At 39.1% G+C, this 24,479-nt stretch overlaps 2 protein-coding genes across 2 annotated transcripts in view; one reads left to right on the top strand and one right to left on the bottom strand.

Moving 5' to 3' along the window:
- LOC139950732 (uncharacterized) overlaps positions 1-24,479 on the top strand; it is a 157,915-nt gene that overhangs the window by 79,085 nt on the left and 54,351 nt on the right. The gene's annotated exons all lie outside the window — the stretch shown is intronic.
- Positions 697-24,479, bottom strand: LOC139950726 (uncharacterized). Its single transcript, XM_071949516.1, has 6 exons — positions 24,362-24,479; positions 12,336-12,433; positions 11,946-12,049; positions 11,243-11,398; positions 10,316-10,853; positions 697-9,685 (listed from the first exon to the last, which is right to left on the bottom strand). The coding sequence occupies exons 2-6, from the start codon at positions 12,418-12,420 to the stop codon at positions 4,239-4,241; spliced, it is 6,330 nt and encodes a 2,109-aa protein (XP_071805617.1). The 5' UTR covers positions 12,421-12,433; positions 24,362-24,479; the 3' UTR covers positions 697-4,238.

The following is a 24,479-nucleotide window of genomic DNA, read 5'->3' as shown; positions in this document are numbered from 1 at the left end:
TTTGTTTCAACTCGACGTTTCGATCAGCAAAAAGCAGCTTTCTCCAGAAGACGATCAGAGCATACTGATCGAAACGTCGAGTTGAAACCAAAGAATTCTTTTTCAGAACCACCCAACTCATTGAAAGATAATCATAACACGGTGTTACCGCAAACTTGTCCATATCGTATTCCCACCATGCTAAGTTTCAAATCCTAATTCCAAAACGTGTCTATATAGTGCGGTGGACACCATTGGTATACTCAAAATAAATGTTAGCTTAAAAACTTACTTGATAACGAGTAATCGAGAAGCTGTTGATAGTATAAGACATTCCGAGAAACGGCTCCCTCTGAAGTAACGACATTTTCGAGTAAGGAGTAATTTTCCACAAATTAGATTTCGAGACCTCAGATTTGGAATTTTACGTCTCGAAATCAAGCATCTGAAAGCACACAACTTCGTGTGTCAAGGATGTTTTTTCTTTCATTATTATCTCGCAACTTCGACGACAATTGAACTCAGGTTTGTTATTTTATGCATATCTTGAGATACACCCAGTGAGAAGACTGGTCTTTGACAATTACCAATAGTGTCCAGTGTCTTTAAAGCTAAAGAAATTTAAATGGATTGTTCAATCTTAGAACCATAGCACACCTTGAACGAATTCTCCACAAATAAAGCAATCAGCACAACGCCATAGAACCTTGTAACAAACAAAACAGAGACTGTTTTAATCTTACTGAATTGAGTAGGCCTACAATATATTTGAATTTATGGAACAAACGGTAAAATTACACAACAAAAATGTTAACGAATTTAAAAAAGAAAACGAACTTGACACATCTGATTCAGATGGTCAACAAATAATTATGCGTCAAGAAAAGAGGAACAACTGGTTATAAACGCAATTGGTGAACAAATTAACCGATATAAATCAATAAATAAATATACAAGGTGTCAAGACAACACGCCCTGCCATAAAAAGTCAACTCTCTAAAACCTTCTGAATCAGTAATGACTGAATTCCTTGGCCCAATTTCATAGAGTTGTTTTGGCTATTCAAGATTATGCTTACCAGAATAAGGTTACCAGCCATGTCACGTGTAAAATTTGTGACTGGTATCCTGCTCATTTCTGCTGAACAGAAAATAGTTCAGCAATGTTTTCTGCGTAAGCGCAAGCAGCTCTGTAAAATTGGGCCTGATCACTGGGGCTTAAACCCATTATCGGGTCAGGCCGACCCGGTAACTATTCGCTATTTGTTGTATCCACTTTTGGGCCATTTTGACACCGGTTCCAGGTGACTACTGACCACTAGACCCAACGGGACCAGGGTCGATTTTACAAAGCAATAAAATCCATCGTAAGACAAATTGTCAGTATAACCATGAGTGCGCTTTGGCGACCCCAACCAAAGCCCAACCGAGCCCACAAGTCGGTTGCCGGTTGGTCTGAACAGCATCGTCACCGCACTACACGCGAAAACGCGCAACCGATGACCAATGTTTCTGGTTGGGGCCCCGCCAAAATGCACTCCATGGGGGTAGAAATAAATCACAGTGATTTGCATTGTGACATCACACTAAGCAACTACGATTGTTTTGCAGTTATGATCTTGGCTCTTTGTGAAATCGGCCCCTGGATTCAGAATAATTTCGAACCAATGTGTCAGGAGATTCTGTCTCCGCTGATATTCTGCCCCCACCCCCTCTCTTAAAGACATTGGACACTATTGGTAATTTTCAAAGACCAGTCTTCTCATTGGTGTATCTCAATGTATGCACAAAATTACAAACCTGTGAAAATTTGAGCTCAATTGGTTGTCGAAGTTGCGAGATAACAGTGAAAGGAAAACACCCTTGTCACACGAAAGCTGTATGCTTTCAGAGGCTTGATTTCGAGACCTCAAATTCTGAGATAGGTCTCGAAAATCAAATTCGTGGAAAATTACTTCTTTCTCAAAAACTATAGGTCACTTCAGAGAAGGCCGTTTCTCACAACGTTTTATACTATCAACCTCTACCCATAACTCGTCACCAAGGAAGGTTTTATGCTAGTAATTATTTTGAGTAATAACCAAGTGTCCACTGCCTTTAATTATTTCCCATGAGGGGGCAAGAATCTCCGGCTGACAAAATACACCAGGCGTGACGTCATTATTTTGACCAACACACATATCGCTCAAAACCATTATCCTATAACTCTGTCTTTCCAAATTAGACATAATGAACTTTGAATAGAGAAACACATTTTTAATGATAGAGTGACTTATATGTCACTCATAACAAATACATCATTATACTTTTGACTAAAACCAACAAAATCACTAAGTTGCATATCTGTTTTTATATAGTTGAGTGATGAACTTTTTAAAACTAAAATAATTATGTTATTAATATAATAAAACGTCAAATAACTTCTGTAAACTGATAAGACCGTTCTGTAGTAATATATGAAGGCACTTATAAATATTTGATGTTGTTAATATCCTTTATAAACTTTTACTATAACCTACTAGGCGTTCAACTAAGACTAAAGAGTATGAACTATTTGAAAATGATCGTCAACAATATTTTGATGTGAAACCTAATTTTCGATAATCACATACCTTGAGGTATTACCATTATGTATACCAATGATCATTCCAACTGAAATACTGTAATGCGCAAAGGTCTGACAGCTGCTTTCTTGGGTCACACAATGTCAATATTGGCTGCGCTTTTTCGAGAGCCACATTTTTCTTACACTGTGCAGTGCGCAATTTAAGATAACGTGCATGCAGTTATTAGACGCTCTCACCAAATCCCAAAATATTAATTTTGGTTTTTACCCATACACCGATGTGTGTTAGCACTGTATACTCGGTACTTTCCCGAGTCCTGTGAAAAAAACAAAACCTCAGGCATGTTACTCGAGTGGGATTCGAACCCACGACCCTTGCAATTCTAGGGCAGTGTCTTAACAACTAGACTACCGAGGTTGCCCGGTAGCTGGAGGCAGTTCGAATCCTATGTTTTGGCAGCGGGTACCGCAACGATAAAAAGAGATGTTAAAATTAATTTGCATCACAGGACTCGGAAAAGTACTGAGTATACAGTGCAAACACACATGGGTAAAAAACCAAAATTAATATTCTTTATCCCCGATGCAAATTTAATATCTCTTAAAATCCCAAAATGGCAAACTAACGTGTGACGTTATACTTATAACGAATATTCATACCATTTACAATAAATCAATACATCAATAGTCATTATCGATGTTTTCTCGAGAGCACTGTTACTACTTCAATTTTGATGAATATAGGCCTACACATCGCAATATTGTTTTTCGCGAAGGGATGGGAATGTCGAAACGCGTTAAAGAACATTTCGTCATAAAGGCCTATGCCATAGAAAACATGTGTTCAATTTGAAAATGATTTTACACTTCCAAAAACCAATTATGAACATTGTTTTATGTTCTCCAACAATGATCTAAAAAACAAAATCAAACCACATCTTCCTCTTGAAAAACAATGTTTTCATTGATTGCAAATTAACTCTTAAATGTCCATTAGTAGAGATAGATCGTAAAATACAGGAAGACGTATTCATACGGAAGCCGACAGTGAGCATATTATTTATATTATAATCATGATACAAAATAATTTGACCCTTTGAATAAATCTTTTTTAACCAAAATATCTTGTCGTCACCCGTAATAAACGATGAATATTTCTGAAGAATTCGAATAATAACATCACTGTAGACTATGGATTTGAACCATAAAGAAAAAATCCGTAAAATGTGCACTTCTTCAATGTGATGTCATGTTTGTACACTCAAAATCAATCGCGTCACGTGCTTGAGCACACATACTGCCACGTCACTCTATAGAAAATTTCGAAACCACGGCTTGACATTGGCGTTGGCTTCGTGTAATTTGAAGTCCTGTATCGAAAGTGTACAATGCTTATTAGTACAAACGGATAGGAGCCAAAGCCAAAGCCGAGGCCTAAGTCGAGCCATGGTTTCGAAAACGGACATTGAAACCATGAAAAAATCATTGATGATTATCTTGAATTATTTTTTTACAAAACATTGTTTTGGGCTTGTATGCTTTCCAGTTTCAGTCACATGAAGTAATGAATTGGACATTTTGCCGTCGTGACGCCGCAATTTTAGATGTTAAACAATAGTGAAATAATGAAGAATGCAAAATGAACAGCCTTCTTAATGACATCAAGCCAAGCCTGCCCTCCAGCGTCATGTTCATCAATGTTCCATACAGCCTGGAACTACCCGATCACTGTCCGCCAATGGCATTGTATCTATGCTGCTTGTACAGTCCATTGTATCTGATTTGGTCAGCATTGGGGTGGCTAGATGTTCTCGGCCATCTGCCAGCTGAGTAGATGAACTTGGAACTGGCAATTCATGTTCCTCTCTAATCTCTTTACAAAAATCTGTAGCATGATCTTCATTGTTATCATTGACTGTGTTCATCTCCATGTTTACTGGTGATTTCTTACCACAGATAACTTCGGATCCCTTTTCCAAGGTAGCCTGGTTCTTCTCAATCCTAGTATCCTCCCGCGAGTCGAAGCCAACTTGGGGTAAACTCGTCGTTTCAGCAGATGCATCGCGACCAGGGAACGATGCAACGTCATGGTTGTTTGGCAGAGTTGTTGATACTGTTGTCTTTTCCCCTGCTCCACCTCTCCGCATTCCTCTTGCTCGTCTTGATCCCCCTCTACATCTGGGCCTACCCCTTCCTCTCATATGTGCTCTTTCAGTTTTACGAGGTTCTTCGGAAACGGTCGTACTAATTGGCGCCTCTGCCCCACTGACGTCATCGCTTACGTGTCCCGGATGTGATGATGCGATTTTACCTCGAACCCCTCGACCACCTCTTTTCCGAACTCGTCCCCGACCACTCCCTCTTCTCACACTCCCTCTACCCCTGGCAGTAGAGTAACTCGCACCCCTGCTACTAGAAAATGATTTCCCTCTAGCGCGCCCTCTGGCTCTACTTCCCCGTCCTCGGAGATACCTCGTACCCAGCTGAGAAAGATCTTCGTATCTGGATGACGTAGATGCATGCCGTTCTCTGATTGGATATTTTTTTAGCTTCCCGTCGTTCATTGGATCATCCAGATGCTGTGCTGCATCGTTGCTTTGTTTGCCCTTATTTGGAGAAAGACACCACCTCGTATCTTCACGGTTAGTCAACCCCCCTGCTTCTGACTCATCCGATCCAACAGGAATTCCACCAGGTCCCGTGATCCGTTTAAGCTTCAGAGAGAACGAGGATACAGTTGAGGATGATGAATCTTGATGTCCAGGGCGTAGTATTTGGTCTTGATTTGTTGAATCTGCCAAAGTCTTTGGTAGTTCGGTTTTCTTGCCGTGCACTTTAACTTTGCTCTTTTTCTTCTTTTTCTTCTTCTTATTCTTCTTCTTCTTAATTTTCATGGTGTCTTTTGGTTGTTTCTCCTCTACGATCTCGTGGAGATTGCCATCGATCTTAGAAGCACTTGTCACACGCTGTTTTGTATTAGAAACATCGACAACTTCTTCACTCTGCTTGTTCCTCAGAATCTCTTCTTGTTGTCTCTGATAATTTTCCTCGATTATTTTCAGTGGATCAACTATATCTGCCGGACGGAACTGACAAACGAGAACGTGTTTCTTCAGGCTTTTTAAGTAGGTGTAGTGATGCTTACAAAAAGGACATTGGTGTTGAGAATTAAGTAGAGTTTTGTCAGTCTTCTTGGTCGTTTGCTTGACTTGAGTGACGTCATTCAGCTTCAGTTTCTCCCTGTTTGGACACATTCTCATGTGTCTCTCTAAACTGTTGATGAAGTAGAACTTCTTGCCGCAGCCGTGACACGTGTGGATGTCGTCCATGTTTGCTGCCGGTTCGCGACGTGAGTACTTCTTAGGATTATAGATCTTTAACCCTGGTTTGGCGCGTTGTCGTTTTGGAGTACTAGTAGCAAGTCTACTAACACCAGTCTGCTGTGTGGTTTTCTGCTTACTTTTCCCGCCAGTGACGTTGTCCACAACTGGTTCGTTAGGAGAACTTGTATTTCTGATATCAGCTATGGGTACCAGACTTTTCTCGGCCTCTTGAGCACCAGTCTGAGTTGTTGGAGCACCCTGGACAGCACACTCTAATATGTGCTGATGGAAATCGGCCATGACGTCAAACTCCTTCTCACACTTGGTGCATCTGTTCACGAGTGTTGAGCTGAGGGTTTGATGGTTTTTGGGATCAGCCAACATACTCAAGTATCCAATCTGCCTTGCTCGAGCGAATGGATGATGCCGCTGGGGGTTAAAGGGCACCTGTTTACGGGTAGATTTATTGGGCTTTGCTGGTGATACACTGGGTGAGGTTCCCTTGATGGTCAACCGCCCAATCTTAAGGGTGTTGGGTTTATTCATTTCTTGGGCAAGAAAAGACGTTCTGGAATGCTGCTCTTCTGGAGTACTGTCTGGAACTTGGAAGGAAACACCCTTTTCTGGATCAGTGAAGTTTTGTGGACGCAGTTGTCCTTGTTCTAACTCTTTGTAGACGCATTGCTTCACGCCATGTATATCAATTTGATGCTTCTTTAAGTTGTCAAAGTAGACAAAGTCTCTCTGGCAAAGGGTGCAAGCGTACATCTTCTGGACACGGTGGAGATCCGAGCGGTGCCGCCATAGATCTTTAGGATCTTTGAATAAGAACACACAAAACTCACACTTGTACGGCCACTCTTCAGCATGCTCCACGACGTGTGCTGTCATGAACTTCATTGAGGTGAATGTAACATTACATACGTTACAATCAAACCTCATTGTTTTAGGTTTGGATGGCACAGTCATCGTTGTTTTGACTGAATCTTCCTGAGTAGTAGGAGCCTCACCAAGTCTGACAAACCCCACGTCTTTGACATCTTGTTTCTCCATTGCAGGTTGTGTCATCAGAAGTAAGTGCTGGGATTCGTTTGGGGGACAAGCAGTACCGTCATAACTCGGTAGTGTTGGTGCGTACGAGGCTTGTGGGTTAGACTCATCACAAAACCCATTACCTCCATACGTGACAGCCGTCTTTGATTGCCTCGGAATTAATGTTTCACTTGAGCCGTGTGAATGACTGTTGTTCAATTTCTCCACGTCAACATTTCGTGTTTTAACCTGCATAGCTGCATGAGCGTTCACAACTTCTAAAGCCCGCAATAACTGCGTTGATAAATGACTCGGTTTGGGAATTGTTTTTTCATTGACACTGTCTGTAGGTGAAGTCGGATGGGGCGTGGGAGCAGATTTCATGCTCAGGTCTAGAGGATTGGTTTGCACCGGTATTTGATAGAGCTCAATATTCGATTTAGGCATCGCCTGAGGAAACTTAACTCCTCTTTTATGTACAGTCAGGTCCAATGCAGTATCATTGTCAATTTTCTCGACGTCTTCTTTTTTTGTGGCAAGATTCATGGCTCCATGTTGATCATAGATGCCCTCACGATGCTGGCTTCTTCGTTTAACATCGTTGCCTATAGGAACGTATGGTTGGGGTTTCATTGCTGAATTACCGAGAACATTGACAGGATTTGAAAACTGTGTTGGTGATACCGATTGGTTCTTTCTCTTATGCTTGACAGAAGTTGGGTATATTGCATTTAGACTTTGCTGTGGAGAGGCATTATTCGGCAGACTCTGTGCAGATGGGACCATTTGGTTGACACCATCAGCCGCATTGGCATACTGTGGACTTATCACAGCAAACTGGCGGGAGTTATTTCCCTGGAACCGGCCACTCTGGATCTGGTACCTTGACGTATTTCCTTGACGTGTCACCTCGAGTTCAGGTTGACCTTTGACATCAATACTTGGTCTCACACCAAGAGGTACGTTGTTAGGAAATTCAAAAGCAGGGATGTTGGGTTGGATCTTATGTAATGACACAATCGGTTGCTTGACTGAAGACATATCTGAATGACGGATTTTGTGCTGTGCAGCAATAACGTTGTCAGGAGCACTGTGGGGCTGTGAAGCCAATGGTCTTTGATCGTCATGTGTGTTTGCAGTGGGAGATGCTGGATTGTTTCTCGTAGTATTGACTGAATAATCAACACCTGATGACAAAGTTGGCGCCGGTAGTATGGGCCTAACTCGTTTCCCTCCTATCATATAAACCTTCACCGAATGTAAGTTGGTATTCGGAGAAGTTGGTGGTGAACTTCTACAACTCCACTTTTCTAACGCAGTGTCTTCGGTCGAGGGGACATCACTTGATGAAGTGACTGCACGCGAGGCAACTTTAACCTTTGACACACGTGAGTTAACTTTAACCTTTGACCGCGGTTCATCAGACGTCTCGGACGTATCAACGCGTGCCTGCCGGACACTGCTATTTGATCGTCTTCGCCTCATTCCAAAGGCCACGACTTTATGAACAACCCGCTTGTGACGGTAGACGTTAGTTTGGGATGCAAACATTTTGTCACACATGCTACACGGGTAGATCTTTTTGGGGTTTCTTATCTGCTTGATCCTGATCTCCTGTGACGTGTTTGGTGAACTCATTACAGTGTCCTGGGCCGTCTGAGGTTGTTGTAATACTGATTTGGTGGGGAATTTACGTTTCAACCTCCGCTTCTTTTTGAATGATGTTGGATGAGTGGTGTTGTCGTGATACGTAGCTACACTGACATCGGTTCCGTCGGTTCCCAATGAAGGATTGGGCCGAGGTTCCGGTCGGCTGTGGCATAATATAATATGGTCATGAATACCAGGCAGGGAGGCAAACTCCACATGGCAAATCTTACACTGGTACGGTATTAAATTAGCAAGGTGTGCTTTTACGTGTTCATCCAGTAAAACGGGATTACCAAGTGAACGGATACAGAAATCGCACTGCATTTTAACATTAGTTGCTGGGTGGGCATTATTAAGAGGTGCAGTTTCTCTTAATGATTCTTGACCATTATCAGTTGGACGAGATTGACCATTATTGGAGTCGCTCCTTTGAACTAGATCTCCATTATCATTCAGTGACGTATTACTTGAAAGAATCATCTTTCTACCTTTCCGTCTCATGCTTCTCCTTCGTTTCGGTAACTTTATGTGATTCACGAAATGTTTCTTCAAATCATCAATTGTTGGGTAAATATTCGAGCAAGTTAAGCATTTAAGAACATTTTTCTTGCCTTTGGTCGTTGCTATGTAATCAATTTTCTTTGTTAAGTCTCTTGCATCATGTAGCATACAACCAGTTGTCCGGACGTTAGTGGAGAGTTCTTGCGTTGTTTTCATCGTTGGTGGCGCTACAGATGACTCTACTGAAAGCTGAGGAACTTCGCTGTCATTCTTCTCGTCTCCAACATTGCTCTCCAACTTTCTTGCATCCAACATATTATCCTTCTCACTTTGTATACACTCAAAGGAAACCTCACTGACTACAGAATCTGGAATACCATTACCAATTTCCGTAACAACTTCGTTTTCAGTATGATCAACTGAAGTATTGTTCGCTCTTCTATTGTAAAGCACACTCGCACCCTCGAGAATGTTGGCGTATATTGGCGATATCAATGGGGGCGAGCTACATGGGGTAGTATCTTTGGATCGAGGTGATACATGTACCGAGATTGGTGCTGTGACGTCAGTACCGCTCGAGACTTCCGCTTGGATTTTCTCCAAAATCGGCATGTTGTTATGGCACTCCATGAGGTCTGTAAAAACACAGAAACAAAAGGGAAAATTATATTTTATGTGTGGGTACAATGAACGTCAAAACTTCACAATGATGTTCTTTGAGATACCTTTTTGTATTCAACTTTGTGATCGGTTTCTAACGACAATACTTTTGCACAATAAACTTCTCATTAATGACGTGATATGGGCCCTATTTCATAAGCTGCTTAGCAGAAATGAGCAGAATACCAGTCGCAAATTGTACATGTAACATGGTATTTTGGCTGGTAACCTTATTCTCGTAAGCACAATTACGTGTATATGGTGATAAGCCGATTTTGTGATATTAAAAGCAGCTATATGAAAGTTGGCCATGGTTTAAGTTGGGTACGTTTTAAAGCCATACTGGACACTTTCTGAACAGAAAAAAACATTAAAAGCTCACATAGTTACAAACAACTTGCTTTGTTTACAGAAGGTAATGGTGAAAGACTTCCCTTGAAACATTATTCCATGAAATGCTTTACTTTTTCAGAAAACATTATAACAATTATCAATTCTCGTTATACATTTCGTTGCATATTGTATTCTAAATGAGAAGAAATACCACAACAGCAAATCATGTATTTTATTGTAGAATAGCAATTCAAATTGAGATACCACCGTACCTGATGAATCATCCACAATCACACTATCCGGACTTGCTAGTGATACCACGTTGGATATCTGGAATCCTCCTAATGCAATGGCCAACGGTCCTTTCTCAAAAGGCATCATTTCTGCCTCCTCGGTGGGCGTGTTCCAGGTGTCTTGAAGGGGCGTGTCATGGTGCAACGTATCTTCTATTGAAGCTTCTTGTGTGGACATGTCTTGTAAGGGCGTGTCTTCCATGGTAGTGTCTTTAAGGGGCGTGTCATTATGCAATGTATTTTCTATTGAGGCTCCTTTTGTGGACTTGTCTTGGAAGGGCGTGTCTTGTATGGATGTGGCTTGTATGGGCGTGTCTTGGATGGGCGTATCCCTACCAGACGTTTCATCATCATAGGATATGTCTTGTCCAGATGAGGATGGATCTTTGGTTAAGTCTTGGATGGATAGGTCATCGGTGGATTCGTCTTGGCATGACGAGTCCCCCTTTCTTGGTGATACCTTGGGGATGTATCCAGTAGAAAACCAGCATAAAAGTTCTTCACCTGCCGGGATATCCTACGAGGAACAAAACAAGTATAAATACTAATATTTACGGTTTGTAACAAACAATTATTCTCGGAGTTATACACAGGCTCATTCTTAAGTGCATTAAACACCTTTTGTAATTGTCAAAGACTATTCTCACTTGTGAAAATTTTGACTCAATTGCTCATTGAATTTGCAAGATTATGGAAGAATAACATCTTTCTAAAAAGCTACGGTACTTCAGAATGAGCCATTTCTGACAATGTGCTATAATATCAACAGCGTTCCATTGCTTGTAACCAAGTAAGTTTTTATGGTTACAATTATTTTATTTACCAATAGTGTCCAGTACCCTTAAATGTAATCGGTTTTAAGAAATTATTATTAAACTTCCAAAATAGCAACGTTTGCGTCAATACCCTCATAGCTTTGTAGTATATATTCTTCTTTTCTTGGGTTGCAATGATGTTCTGCTCTTCGTAGTAGTGTGCACTCTTCACGTATCTCATCCAGTTCCCTTTGCTTGGATCTGCCGCATCGATGCAGAAAATACGCCGACCCTTGGGACCACGAATCTTTAACAAGAAAAAAAGAGGGCAAACTTCGGATTAAATTATTAAAAAGAAACAGAAATCTTTAATATTCTAGGACACGATTCGTGGATATAAATAAACTATTTCATTTGTTAATAGAATTGTACGTCTAAGAGAACAGTCTATTGTACAAGTTCACGCAGTCATAATATTTTTATAGTCAGTGATGAGATTAAATAAATGCGAAAATTCCTTAAAGTGTGGCTTGCTGGTTATGATCTAGGTGTGTCCCCCCCCCCCTATTCTAGACCCAGAACTTCCAAGATGTTACAATTTATGAGGTACAGACTTTGTGCATTACCATCAACATAAAACTATGGCCTACATGTTTGGACGCAACAACCACTTTATACATTTCCCTCTTATTTTTCTTTTTTTTCGATCAACAATAATTGAATGCTTATACATATTCGATAATAATTTACAAGATTCGGAACTCTGATGATCTGCTTATACTTGCAGTTTCCGAAACAGTGTAAAAGCTCAAGCAAGTTAACTTGTAATTTTAGGATTGTTAGATTTGAATTACCTCCCAGCTGTAAGTATCGTCTTCCACATCTTGAAGTTTCTTCTTTTCTCCCTGGAAAGGTCCGAATGTTGCACCTTTACTGATGACTGTCGTCGCCCACACTCCTTTAAAAATAAATTAGTTTAATAATTAGTTTAATTATTAGTTGCCTGACGTTGCGGTCATTTCAGAGCATGGAGGGCAGTATAAGTCTAACATCATTTTAGTGAGAAATTACATCTTTCTCAAAGACAACGTAACTTCAAAGGGAGCCGTTTTTCACACTGTTTTATACTATCAACATCTCTACATAATTATGCTAACAATTCTTTTGAGTAATTACCAATAGTGTCTACAGTGCCATTAAGTATTATACACCATGCAGTATTGCAAACAATAATGCACACGTACCCATGAGGTTTTCAGTCATGTTAGACTCTCTGAAACAGAGTCCTTTCGGGAAATCCTGCCGTATCCGATCCGGCACCACCTCCATGGTGGTATAAAACCTGTAAGGAAATCCGAAAAATAACAATATCGTTAACTCGGAGTTGCGATCCTGTTCGCAATTATAAAGTAATTATCTGTTAGACATATATACACACTTCCCTGAATTGCACTCAGGTAGGTGTATGCTAAACAAGTTTAACTATTTTGGACCTGGCTTTAACTCAGGCTACGTTCGTTATAGACTCAAGTCTTTTCCAAATTGAAAGTTTCTTTTAGCCTATATAGGCATAGAAATGCGTTTGAACGATGGAACTAAACGGGTTACTTTTAGTAAAATTACACACAAGGCGTTTATACAAGCTTTGGTACCGGTTATGACGAAAACTTTGGGCCTGCAGCAGATATGCACGCATGTAATGTAACAACTACACCAGAGCTGTTTAAAGGCAGTGGACACTGTTGGTAATTGACAAAGACCAGTCTTCTCACTTGGTGTATCTCATCATGTGCATAAAAAAAACTGTGAAATTTTGAACTCAATTGCTCGTCGAAGTTGCGAGATAATAATGAAATAAAAAACATCCTTGTCACACGAAGTCGTGTGCATTTAGTTGGTTGATTTCAAGACCTCAAATTCTAAACTTGAGGTCTCGAAATCAAATTCGTGGAAAATTGCTTCTTTCTCGAAAACACGTCACTTCAGAGAGATCCGTTTCTCACAATGTTTTATACTATCAACCTCTCCCCATTATCCCTGGTTAACAAGTGAAGTTTTATGCTAATAATTATTTTGAGTAATTACCAATAGTGTCCACTGCCTTTAAGCACAGAAACCAGCTGAGCACAACAACATTAACCTTATACCAGAATAAGGTTACCAGCGAGATCTCTGATAGAACCCTTTTTGTTTGGTTATCTTATCAGATTTTTGTTAAAGCACTTCTATGACAATGGGCCTAGGATACAAACGACAACCAGACGAGTTCCAAATTCGGAACCGTATATAGCTTGATATAGTTGGTGCACAGGCCCTTTTTCGAAACCACGGCTTCGGCAGAATCGGCTCATGCTAGCTTGGCCTCGTGGTTGTTTTGACTTGCGTACGTACGCAGGGCTTCAGACGAAAGAACGGAGCCTGAAGCCGATTCCTAAGCCGAAGCCGTGGTTTCGAAAAGGGCCTTTGAAATTGGGCCCAAGATACAAACGCCTATGCGCTTTACACATTCGGATCCGTCTAGCTTGACAGTTTATACATATAGCCAAGTCACAGTTTAATCAGCGAAGAGAATGTTTGGAAAAAAATCATTTGGTTAGATTTATTCTATACATAAGACCTATACTTCGGGAATGGGCCAATGATGCGAAGTAGTTTTGAAAAGTCAGCCAATGTTTCAATCCTTCAAAAAACCCAATTCGAATACAGAAAAGAAATTTGCAGTGGGCAAACACTGTTAATAAATGACAATACTTTTAATACATGAGTTAATAAAAAACCTATAGTTGCGACGTACATTGCGATATCGACTCGTTCTGCACTGGTGAGTCAATTGTATATTATAATATGGAATGCTCGAAAACATGTGTACAAGGTGGCACGTTTCATGACGAAGCAAAAACCGCTATATAATATACAACTGTTCAACTGTGCTTCGAGTAAACAGAATTTTGCTAGTATTTAAATGGCACCAACGTTATACTCAGTTTTGACCACTCGCTGTATAAGAATTATAGCCCTATATATAACAACGAAAGAGGGGAACAATATCATAAGTCTCTCTCTTTGTAACCTCTTGTCGTTTTTGTTTAGTACGTCAAGGCGCAATTTTAATAGTTACACCATTTGATATCAACAACAAATATGTCAGTGTATTCCGAAGAGCTATGGTTACCCATAATATAAAGGTTAAATAATAAGCTGAGAAAGATCAATGGGATGTTATTGACCAAATGACCAGGGCACTAATGTTAACCGAAGAACACCACTTTGTGACGACGACTGCTGTCGACCATTCCTTTATATAACATATATTTCACGTAAAAGTTGATAAGGACTTTCAACTAGTAATATAATCTGTCATACAAATTTTCTACACAATTCAACACATAACAACATAAATATTGCAATACTGCACAATTAATTTAAACAAGATGCATAATACAGATTGAGAACAGTCAGTTAATGTGATTTCAGATATTATTGAAGATACCAATTTTGTTTTTCTACTTAAACCATCTAAAACGAAATTTACTTTCTAAAAAAGGTAGACCTACACGACTGATCTGCATATAGTGCATGGAACATAAGGATCCATGCAGTACATTCATAAAAGACACAACCAACTTGCCAACTTGCAAGCTGCTGAAAACACCGTTCTTATGTTTTCCCTTACCATTTTTTTTTTAATAATATTATGAAAAACAACACAATAGTATCCGTCTTCCTTCAATGGAATTACGCAAGTTGCATAGAAAAAAAAACCGCCATTTTGCTGCAACTTTTCATTTCTTTTTTAAATTGACAGTAAACACGACACACAAAAGGTTCACAACTTATTCAATATATTTTTCACGATCGTTATGCTTACCCTTTCAAATGATACCACTTCATTGTGCTTTCTTCGTCCAGACTAAGTTACAAATGAACACCAATAAGTTTGCATCACTGCATGGGTGTTGAACCGTACAACTGCAGTTCTACCAAGCACAAGAGTACGATAAATGACTGCAGAGTTTGGAGAATTTATTTATAATACACAAAACCAGCACCTGCTCCCACAACAGGTCTTACGGCTACGTTATATTTCAATGGTTTAGTTTATTAAACTAGATCTCTTTTATCAACAACCACAAAGTCAAAAACCTTGAAAATGTTGAAAACATTTGTTCTGTTTCTCTCTATCTAAAATTCGTTGAATAGCATGGGCGTGAGTGCTGACATTGGCCCTCGTTGCAGCGCATAATACGTGGGGCAAACAGTAGATCTACACCGATAACATCGGCAACAAAACACTTGCCGGCAGTCACACATACACAAACAAATCAAACCTAATATTTTTGGAACAAATCTAGTCCCTCGAGTCGCAAAATGATATCTGTCACAAAATTAATAACTATCTCTTATACTGACGAAGTGTGTTAAAAGTGATCGTAAATTCATTTTTTTTTTTTAAAGTAACTTTAGGGCTCACTCCGCGCTAGTGCAGTTAATAACGATCCTAAGCTAAAGTTGTGAAGTGCCGGCAGATTTTCTATACCTTCCGCCCAGATAGTAGTTAATAAGAAGGACAGTTCTTTTCAGAACTGAGAAGTCTCTCGAAAAATCCGATAAATCTACTCCGCGGTAGAAGAAAAATATAGACAGACAGTTCTCTGTAAAAAAAAAAAAAAAAAAAAAAAAAAAAAAAATCTACCTGACAAGTATAGATACACACACGGTGTTACCGCAAACCAAATATATATTGATACTTTCACCGTGCAATGCCTCAAATCATATAAACTTTAGGGCTGTAAGATGAGATGTTAAAACAAAATGAAATGTTCATGTTGATAGAAAATCTATAGTTTGGCTTTGGTGAGGTATTTCCCTGAACTCTGAACCCATGCATTCTTCTCTGGAATATTCTATCACAGTTTTCAGTTTCTTTGTTCGGTGCACTGAGACACTCGAGACCGTTTTGTATTTCCGTGAGTGAACATCCGGGATTAAAGGCAGTGGACACTATTGGTAATTACTCAAAATAGTTATTAGCATAAAACCTTTCTTGGTGGCGAGTAATGGGGATAGGTTGATGGTATAAAACATTGTGAGAAACGGCTCCGTCTGAAGTGCCATAGTTTTCGAGAAAGAAGTAATTTTCCACGAATTTGATTTCGAGACCTCAGATTTAGAACTTGAGGTCTCGAAACCAACCATCTAAACGCACACAAATTCGTGTGACAAGGGTGTTTTTTTCTTTCATTATTATCTCGCAAGTTCGATGACCGATTGAGCTCAAATTTTCACAGGTTTGTTATTTTATGCATATTTTGACTGTGAAGGCTAGTCTTTGACAATTACCAATAGTGTCCACTGCCTTTAATGTAAATCCTCAAGAACAGTAAAAATGTTTCGGATACTCTACACTCTTAAGGGTCTTGCATGGGATGGGATCGAATAAAATATAAAAAATAATAGTAAACTTTCGGGTAAACCATGTTTCTCTTAATAAAGACGAGAAGAGTACAATGTTCGCAACGTCGAGACCACACCGGCTCATATCAGAGCCAACACGCCTATAAAGAGAATTTGTGGTTGTATACCAGCAACTTTCCTTTTATTTATAGTTTCTTATTATTCACATCACGCAAAGCTTCAAACATCACTTTTATAAATATTTTTTATTTGAAATGACAATTTTAATAATCACTTTAACTACACTTGTCCATCAACTGTGAGTTTAAATAAAAAAATGTACCAATTAAACGTATCTATTTTTCATCACCTGAAATAATAAAGCCAATATTTGATTTCCTTTATTCTGAATGCCCAGTCTGCGAATTAAAACACATTTGGAAACGTGCCAAAACAAAGAAACAAAGAAGTAAAACGAAAATGCAGTTCTTGTACGATACAAAACCAAACTGAGGCTGGACAAAATAATAGTCTGGTGCCATGCGCAATGAATGTTACCATTCATTACTGTTATTGGAGACAGGGAACATGAGAAAGATGGTGGCAGCGTGATAAAAGTCTATACCAAACAACTTCAAGGTTATATTGCAAAGTATTATTTCCACATCCATCCGCCTGGAAACCCATGGGGACCGATTTTCTTCTCTGTGATTTCATTTCACACAGAGCTAAGATCGATCTTAAGTGTTTATCAATCTTAATTGGATACGCTAAGTGTGATGTCACAAATCACTATGGCGATATTGACAACTCATCTCATGATAAATCTTACTGCTTTGTGATTGCTCTATTGTAATATCGAGCCTAGATTGCTAACCCATGTTTTCGCAATACCAAACACGTAGGGCATATAACATGTGCATGTACATGTTATTGCAATACCAATTAGGGCCTAACATGTACATGTTATTGCAATACCAACACGTATGGACCTATACATGTACATGTCAGGTTATTGCAATACCAACACGTAGGGCCTAACATGTACACAAGACATAAGACATAAGAACACTTTAATGATCTCCAAAAGAAGAAATTGCATTGCCCACACAATTTTTGTTATTGCCAACACGTAGGGCCTACATGAACATACACATGATATTGCAATACCAACGTAGGGCATAACATGTACATGTACATGTTATTACAACACGTAGGGCCTACGTGCACTGTACATGTTATGACAATACTAACACATAGTAGGGCCACCATGCGGATGTACACGTGTCATAAGCCTGACAGACACCGTTTAGGTCTATGGTGGTTTCGCTGACCTCCCTATAGCCATGCCAAGACTGACCCTTCGTCACTCCACGGCACAGAAGGTATACAAAACATCTTTCCCCTGAAACATGACGTGAATAGGGGTGGATTTCAGAAAGAGTTAAGACAAAGTCTTACAGTCTCGACTTAGGACTAGCCTCAATTCGTCAAAGGAGTCTTAGGAATAGACCTAAGTTAGGACTATCTTCGTGAAATGCTGTATGATGCGAGCATTTGTATTACTCTGTTTAGGATTTTAATTGAATTTAATTGAATTGAATTCGACTCCTGCCAGTACTATGTGGGCAAAATAAAGGGGGGGGGGTCCGTATCCGAATCGGCTACTTCAGAGCTACGGCTACGACTGTGTTCCTTAAAAGCTGTTGCTAAAGACGCACTTCAACGCATTATGATGCAAAATTCTAGCAGTAGCCGTTGCCGTCAGTAGGGGACTCTCGGAACGCTTGGTGGCAGCAGACTTAGCAGGTAAAATCAGTTGTTCTCGATAATGTGCGCGTGCTCAGAACTACGTAAACAATGGACATTTACCTGGTGAGTCTGCTGCCACCTAGCGTTCCAAAGTCTCCTATTCGGAGTTGCAGCTCATGGCGTTTGCCCATGTCGTCATAGCCCGCCATTTTTTGATGACAAACATTGGGGACAAATACAGGAGTGGTATGCGCAGCGCAGGACTCTCAGCCAATGAGAACCATCAACGTATCATCAACGATGGCGGTCAATGCAAGGGGTCTCAACGTGTCTGTGCCCATGCGTGATTGTAGCTAGCATATTTTAACGGGCCAAATGATGGGCTTGTTAAGCGCTGCTTTTTGGAACCCCTCCCAAAATCTCACAGCTGGGGGGGGGGGGGGGCATTTTTTTCAAAGCACATTTACAATACATTTTCGTTATATACCGACAACGTTCATTTATTGGATAGGCTACTCCAACTGTAAAATCGAGCATTGAAGTTGAAATATTGTGATAAAAGGAATTTAGATCATTCTAGTGTGTTTTTAGAAATTAATTCAACCCAACTTTATGGTCACAGTGCAGCAAAAAATAAATAAACATGTAGGCCTCTACGCATAAATATACCAGGCTACAGCATTAAGCAGACCAACAATGCGTTCCTTTATGTTGAAACAGCCCATACTGCGGAGGATAAGCCTGGCTTGTAACCTTGACGACACTAAGGCGGAAATTACCGTAACGCCAAATCATCGAGGCATGAAACCGTTTTCTTAAAAGCCATGACTGAAAAACATATTGCTCCCCAATACTTTTATTTTTCAATTTTATTAATAATTCGACAGTCAAAACGTAAACTAGCTATTACCTAATATATCATATTCAGGGGTGACCTTAACTGAAATCAGCATCTTTAAAGGCATTGGACACTCTTGGAAATTACTCAAAAAATGCATATGTTGAGATACATCAAGTGAGAAGACTAGTCTTTGACAATATTACGTGTCTAGTGTCTTTAACTGTCACATAAAGCAAGTGAACAAAACAAATTTTTATTAAAAATAACGCGGACTGCTCTTTAATTTTTACTTAAGAGCAGTCCGCGTTTTATGTGACCCAACACAATACATGAAAAGCAGTTTCCAGTAAAAAAATTAAGATGAATTGAAAATTTGCATATTGGTGGAAACAATTTAGTCAGGCTTGCCATCAATAACACAATGAACAACATTAATATGAATTTTAAGCCCTGCATGGTGGAGATACAATCTATAGAAGCAAGGTTTTAGCCAGGATTTGGTAAAAGGGTGTCCAAATTTGCTGGAAATTTTTAAACTGGGTGTCCAAATTGTTCACCTACAATAAATTTACATGTAAATGACAGATGAAACAGGGTGTCCAAATTAAAAACAGGATGTCCAAAAGACACCCAGACACCCCTCTGGCTAACACTATGTATAGAAGTGTGCAATACCATGTATGCAGAGTAATACCAGAGTATAGGATTTGAAACTTTGTATGTTGGGGATCGATTGAGTAAGTTTTGCAAAAAACACAATTCGTGAGTAAGTAACTCACCATATAGGATTGTAATGTGGAAATACAATCTATCTATATGAAGAAGTAAAGTTTGCAGTATACATGCACATTGTACCATGGGGGATTTTTTTTCCTCCATGATTGTACATTGTGTAGAATTTTAAAATGTGTATAGTGGAGAAACACAATACATGTAGTAAGGTTTAGTGTTACAAATGCAGTCGATTTCACGAAACGCTAGGATTAATCCTAACTCGAGGTAGGACGAGTAACCCGTCCTAACTTAGGATGGGTTCAATGCGTCCTAATGTCTAAGGATACGGAACTGAACCCGTCATAAGTCCTAAGATTAATCCTAGGTTCGGAAGAGTTTGGTGAAATCGAGTTGTGGTTCTGAAAAAAAAGAACAACTAGGCCTAGCACTTGCCTGGAGATTGGAGCACACTGATCGAAACGTCGCGTGTCAAAGTTCAAACCACTGGTTTCTGCACACATAACCGCCACAACCCACACAGAGATTTTGAACATAAGGTAAAACAATTAAAACCGAACACTAAATAATTACACACAGGTGTGAAGTGAATGCACTTCGTGGGAACTGTTCAATATGCAGTCATGACAAACAAAAAACACGAACAGTGGGTGGGGGCGAACATATATCATTGGTACACATTCGTATACGCCCTTTTCGAAACTACGGCTTCGGCTTTAGATTCGGCTTCGGGCTCCGTCCTCTCGTCTATTAAAACCTTAGCCCGTACGCAAAGCACACGCAATTTGTCAAAACAACCGCAGGCCAAGCTAGCCTGCCAGGGCCGAACCCAGAGCCTAAACCGTGGTTTCGAAAAGGGTCATAAATGAACAGTGTATAAAATGTTCGCAGACAGACTTTATGCTGGTCAAAGGTCACGCTAGTATAGTCTGCTATTTCCCATCAAGACTTCGAACACTAAACCACATTGTATAGCCTATAATAGAAGCAAACAATGATACATGCATTATAAAAGTAGGTTGAACTTGTTTATGTTACAGTTCATTCTTATCATATTAAGGCAGCACAGTTACGGTCACATAATTATACATGAGTAAACACTTTTTTAAAATTGAATAACTATTCTGAAAGTATAGCGCACTTTATTGCGCAATTCAGATTTTGTGTGTGACCCAACACTCTATTATGACATAACAAACATTCTGCAAGTTTAAAGGTAGTATCATCGTAACATTTGTCTTTTTGTGGCGGGGGACAGGACGCAAAATACAGTTTGGGTGATCAGTTCTTTAAAAAGTAAACAATGGTTAATACACATAATATTTACAAAATTAAACGACAATAACGATTTAAATCCATTATACATAAAAATAACATTTCAAATCCAATGATCCGGTAAATCCTTGATCAAACTTTACTACTAGAACACTTAGTTCCACACGGACTTCACCGATAATTTAAAGGAACATTACAGAATTGTTTTTTGGTCACAAAACAGTTGCTGGCAGTGTATTAAAGTCACCTGGAAATATTTTTTTTTCTTTTTCTTTCAATCATAGGAGTATATGCTTAAGAACAATAACACCATTTTTTTTAGTAATTGTTTGTCACGATTTATATGTTTAAAAAATATATAATGTTGTTTGGGAGGCTGACTCCCCCTACCCCTTTTGTGACGTCAATCGAGGCAGACTTTGTTGCCTGCAATGCGTATAGTAAACACACGTGCAAACAGGATGCGTGGAAAGTACATGTACGTCCAAGTCATGAGTTAGTACGTTTCCAAAAGTGTTTTTCTGCATTCAGCAGCAATACACCTGGTCGACATTGCCGGGAAAAATCTTTTTTTTTTTAATCGTACAAACTAATGACTTGGTCCGTACATGTGCTTTGCAAGTGTGTTTACTCTACGCATTGCAGGCAAGGTCTGTCTCGATTGACGTCACGAACAGCGCCCTCTCGGGTCGGAGTCTACTCTTAAATTTGTAAATAACATAAGAAATAACTTTTTAAAACCTTAGTTAACTGTTTATTCACATTCCACTCAGCAAAACACATATGTAAGTGGCAAAAGCTTTATTTTGAAAAAATACCACGTCCAGGTGACTTTAAGCACTTTCCGTTCATACATGAACTGACAAACCTTTGGAAGTTTGAGATCGATCGGCCATCTGGGTCACGAGAAAATAGTGAAAACCTGATTCAACATTTTGCATGGAACCTGTTTTTTACAAGCTCATGCTTACCAAAACGGCCCCGTACTCTATTTATTTATTTATGGTTACTCTTACTTAAAGATATGTTTTGCTTTACTCCGTAATACATGTAACTGTCTTTATTCTTTTTTGAGAGTATGGAAATAAAATTATTCATCATGAGTTGAATTGAATTAAATTGAATTGAATTATATAATTTTTTTTTTAAATACAAAGTTCAGAAAGCCGGTTCAAACAAATAACATCAACAGCTCAACGTGAATGTAAGTAGGGAGCACGTAGACTATGAACCTTTAATGACGTCATCAATAAGCATTTCATTCCACGTATCATTACCGAGAGTTGGGTTTCAATTGAAATCACGTGACAGTGCATTCTGTGAATCACACGAGCAGCATAAGGCCAAATACCAGTTGATCGTCCCCTCCCTCATCCCTTTTTTTTTTTTTAGGCCGCATCACTTTTTTTCTTTGTTACACTTTATTTTCTAAAAGACAAAATTGTCAGTGTATTTCTCATTAAACTTAATTACTATCTTTTAAGAACAAAGTAAATGGTGACTTTTAACTGAAGAATTGGTGGCCAGTTTGAATTATAATGCTTGGCGGCCATTTTTGAAAAAGAAAAAAAGCCCTCGTCCTCCTCTTTTGGGAAAAAAACGGACGATAAACTGTTTTTTTATATGCATGCTTTTACACCTCACAAATGAATATATATATATATTTTTTAGTTACCCAAATAACGAAAGTGTGCACATAAGATTATTTCTACATGTACAATTTGCTTATGATCAAATTGAAAAGTTCCCTTCATATATAAACAAAATGCCAGGTTAATTGTTTTCTTTTGTTTCCTGCACAAAACAAGGTTCTTGTTTCCAATCAAAGTTCAGAAAAGTTTATCATTCTGCGTGGAATTACAAAGCTTTGAAAGCCATTTCAACCATGGCTCTGAATATGCTATATTGCTGATTCAGTGAAATAGTTTAAAAACACTTCCTATTTGTTTAATTTTGATCTCTGTTTACATTTTATAGTGTAAATATTGCATAACAATCCAGTCAAAGCTAAACAAAGATTGCAAGTAACAGAACAAAATCCGAGAACATAATCCAAATCCCACTATGAATAACTAATAAACCAACCATCTGACTTCAAATAATTTTCTCCACATGGACGAGCTAACCGCTATAGTAAAAACACAAACGCAACATATTGGGCAACAGTTTTGGGATTTTATAATTATTTATTCAGGCAACGTTAAAAAGTTAAAAACCAAAAAACATCGCCGGAAAAATGTAATGCACCTCGAGCCCTCTAGATTTTAAAATCACAAAATAACATTAACGAAGAAGAGGAAAATATGTAACCACAAACATTGATAGGCTCCAAAAGACAAATAGTTCCCATTAAAAGCACGACGACCAGCATGGGGATGCAAACTATTTTAATATAGCCCCCCCCCCCCCCCCAGGAAAACTAGACACGTCAAGCCACTATTTTCGTGTCTGCCTGTGTCAATCTGGGTACGCCCTTCGGGTATATTTTACGAGTAAACCGTTTCCCAAGAACCTTTTAAAATTAATTAACTTCATTCTGACATCGTGTTAAGCGAAGCACAGATCATGTTGTTACCAAACAATTCAACGAACGTAAACTAAAACACAGTAGATATTTCATTTCGAAGATAACTGCATACAGTACATGCAACCTTTACCTTCGTTGAATAATGGTTGAATGAAGTACGATTACGACGTGTATAATAAGTAAGCATACTGTACATTGTGTGTGTACATAAAACACTAGATCACACACAAGTTGGTCTTTTATGTACGCACACAGGCAGGCTGCAGTGCATTTTTGGACCATGACTACACGGTTTACGTTCTTCCACATACCAATGCAAACCGTACATGTACAAAGCATTAACATACTGCAGTTGGTTTATAGGCAAGGTCAGTGCAGCCTAATGTAACTTCCGCACGCATTTTGAAAACAATCTTTACTATTACGAAGGTAAATTACGCACCAAACAACGTATATTAAGATTGAAATCAATAAGAAACAAACACATACAAGTGTGTTAAACCACTTGCACAAACTATGGCTGTAAACTTGACTACAACTCACTAAACCACCAACGAAAAAACCCAAGCAACTTCGAAACCATTAACTTTTTTTCTAGTCGTAAATAATAGCCGTCTATTGTCAATGCATTTTCACGGAGTCGCCACCACACAAGAATTACATGTCGACGGTCTTTCCAACGCAAAATATTTTCAATCTTTTCGAAGTACATCATATGAACTGTTGTGTTATGTAGGTAATGCACTCACCTTGCCTACTGTGTACAAATTGGAGTGATTTGAGGATCTTGTGGGCTGCTATGATGAAAAATCCAGCGCTGTTTGTCGAGCCGGAAAGCAGATGTGGATAACAAAATGGCGATAGACC

Source organism: Asterias amurensis, chromosome 18 (genome assembly GCF_032118995.1).
Source record: "Asterias amurensis chromosome 18, ASM3211899v1".
NCBI classification, from domain to species: domain Eukaryota; kingdom Metazoa; phylum Echinodermata; class Asteroidea; order Forcipulatida; family Asteriidae; genus Asterias; species Asterias amurensis.
The sequence above is the reverse complement of the archived record's forward strand: the minus strand, read 5'-3'. Positions and strand labels throughout refer to the sequence as shown.

Bases quoted from the DNA above. Each gene is read 5' to 3' on its own strand.
- LOC139950726 (XM_071949516.1), bottom strand. From the start codon at position 12,420: ATGGAGGTGGTGCCGGATCGGATACGGCAGGATTTCCCGAAAGGACTC. The intron at 10,854-11,242 runs GTATTGACGCAA...TGTTCCTCGTAG, and splicing joins TATACTACAAAGCTATGAGG to GATATCCCGGCAGGTGAAGA. The intron at 9,686-10,315 runs GTACGGTGGTAT...GTGTTTTTACAG, and splicing joins GATTGTGGATGATTCATCAG to ACCTCATGGAGTGCCATAAC.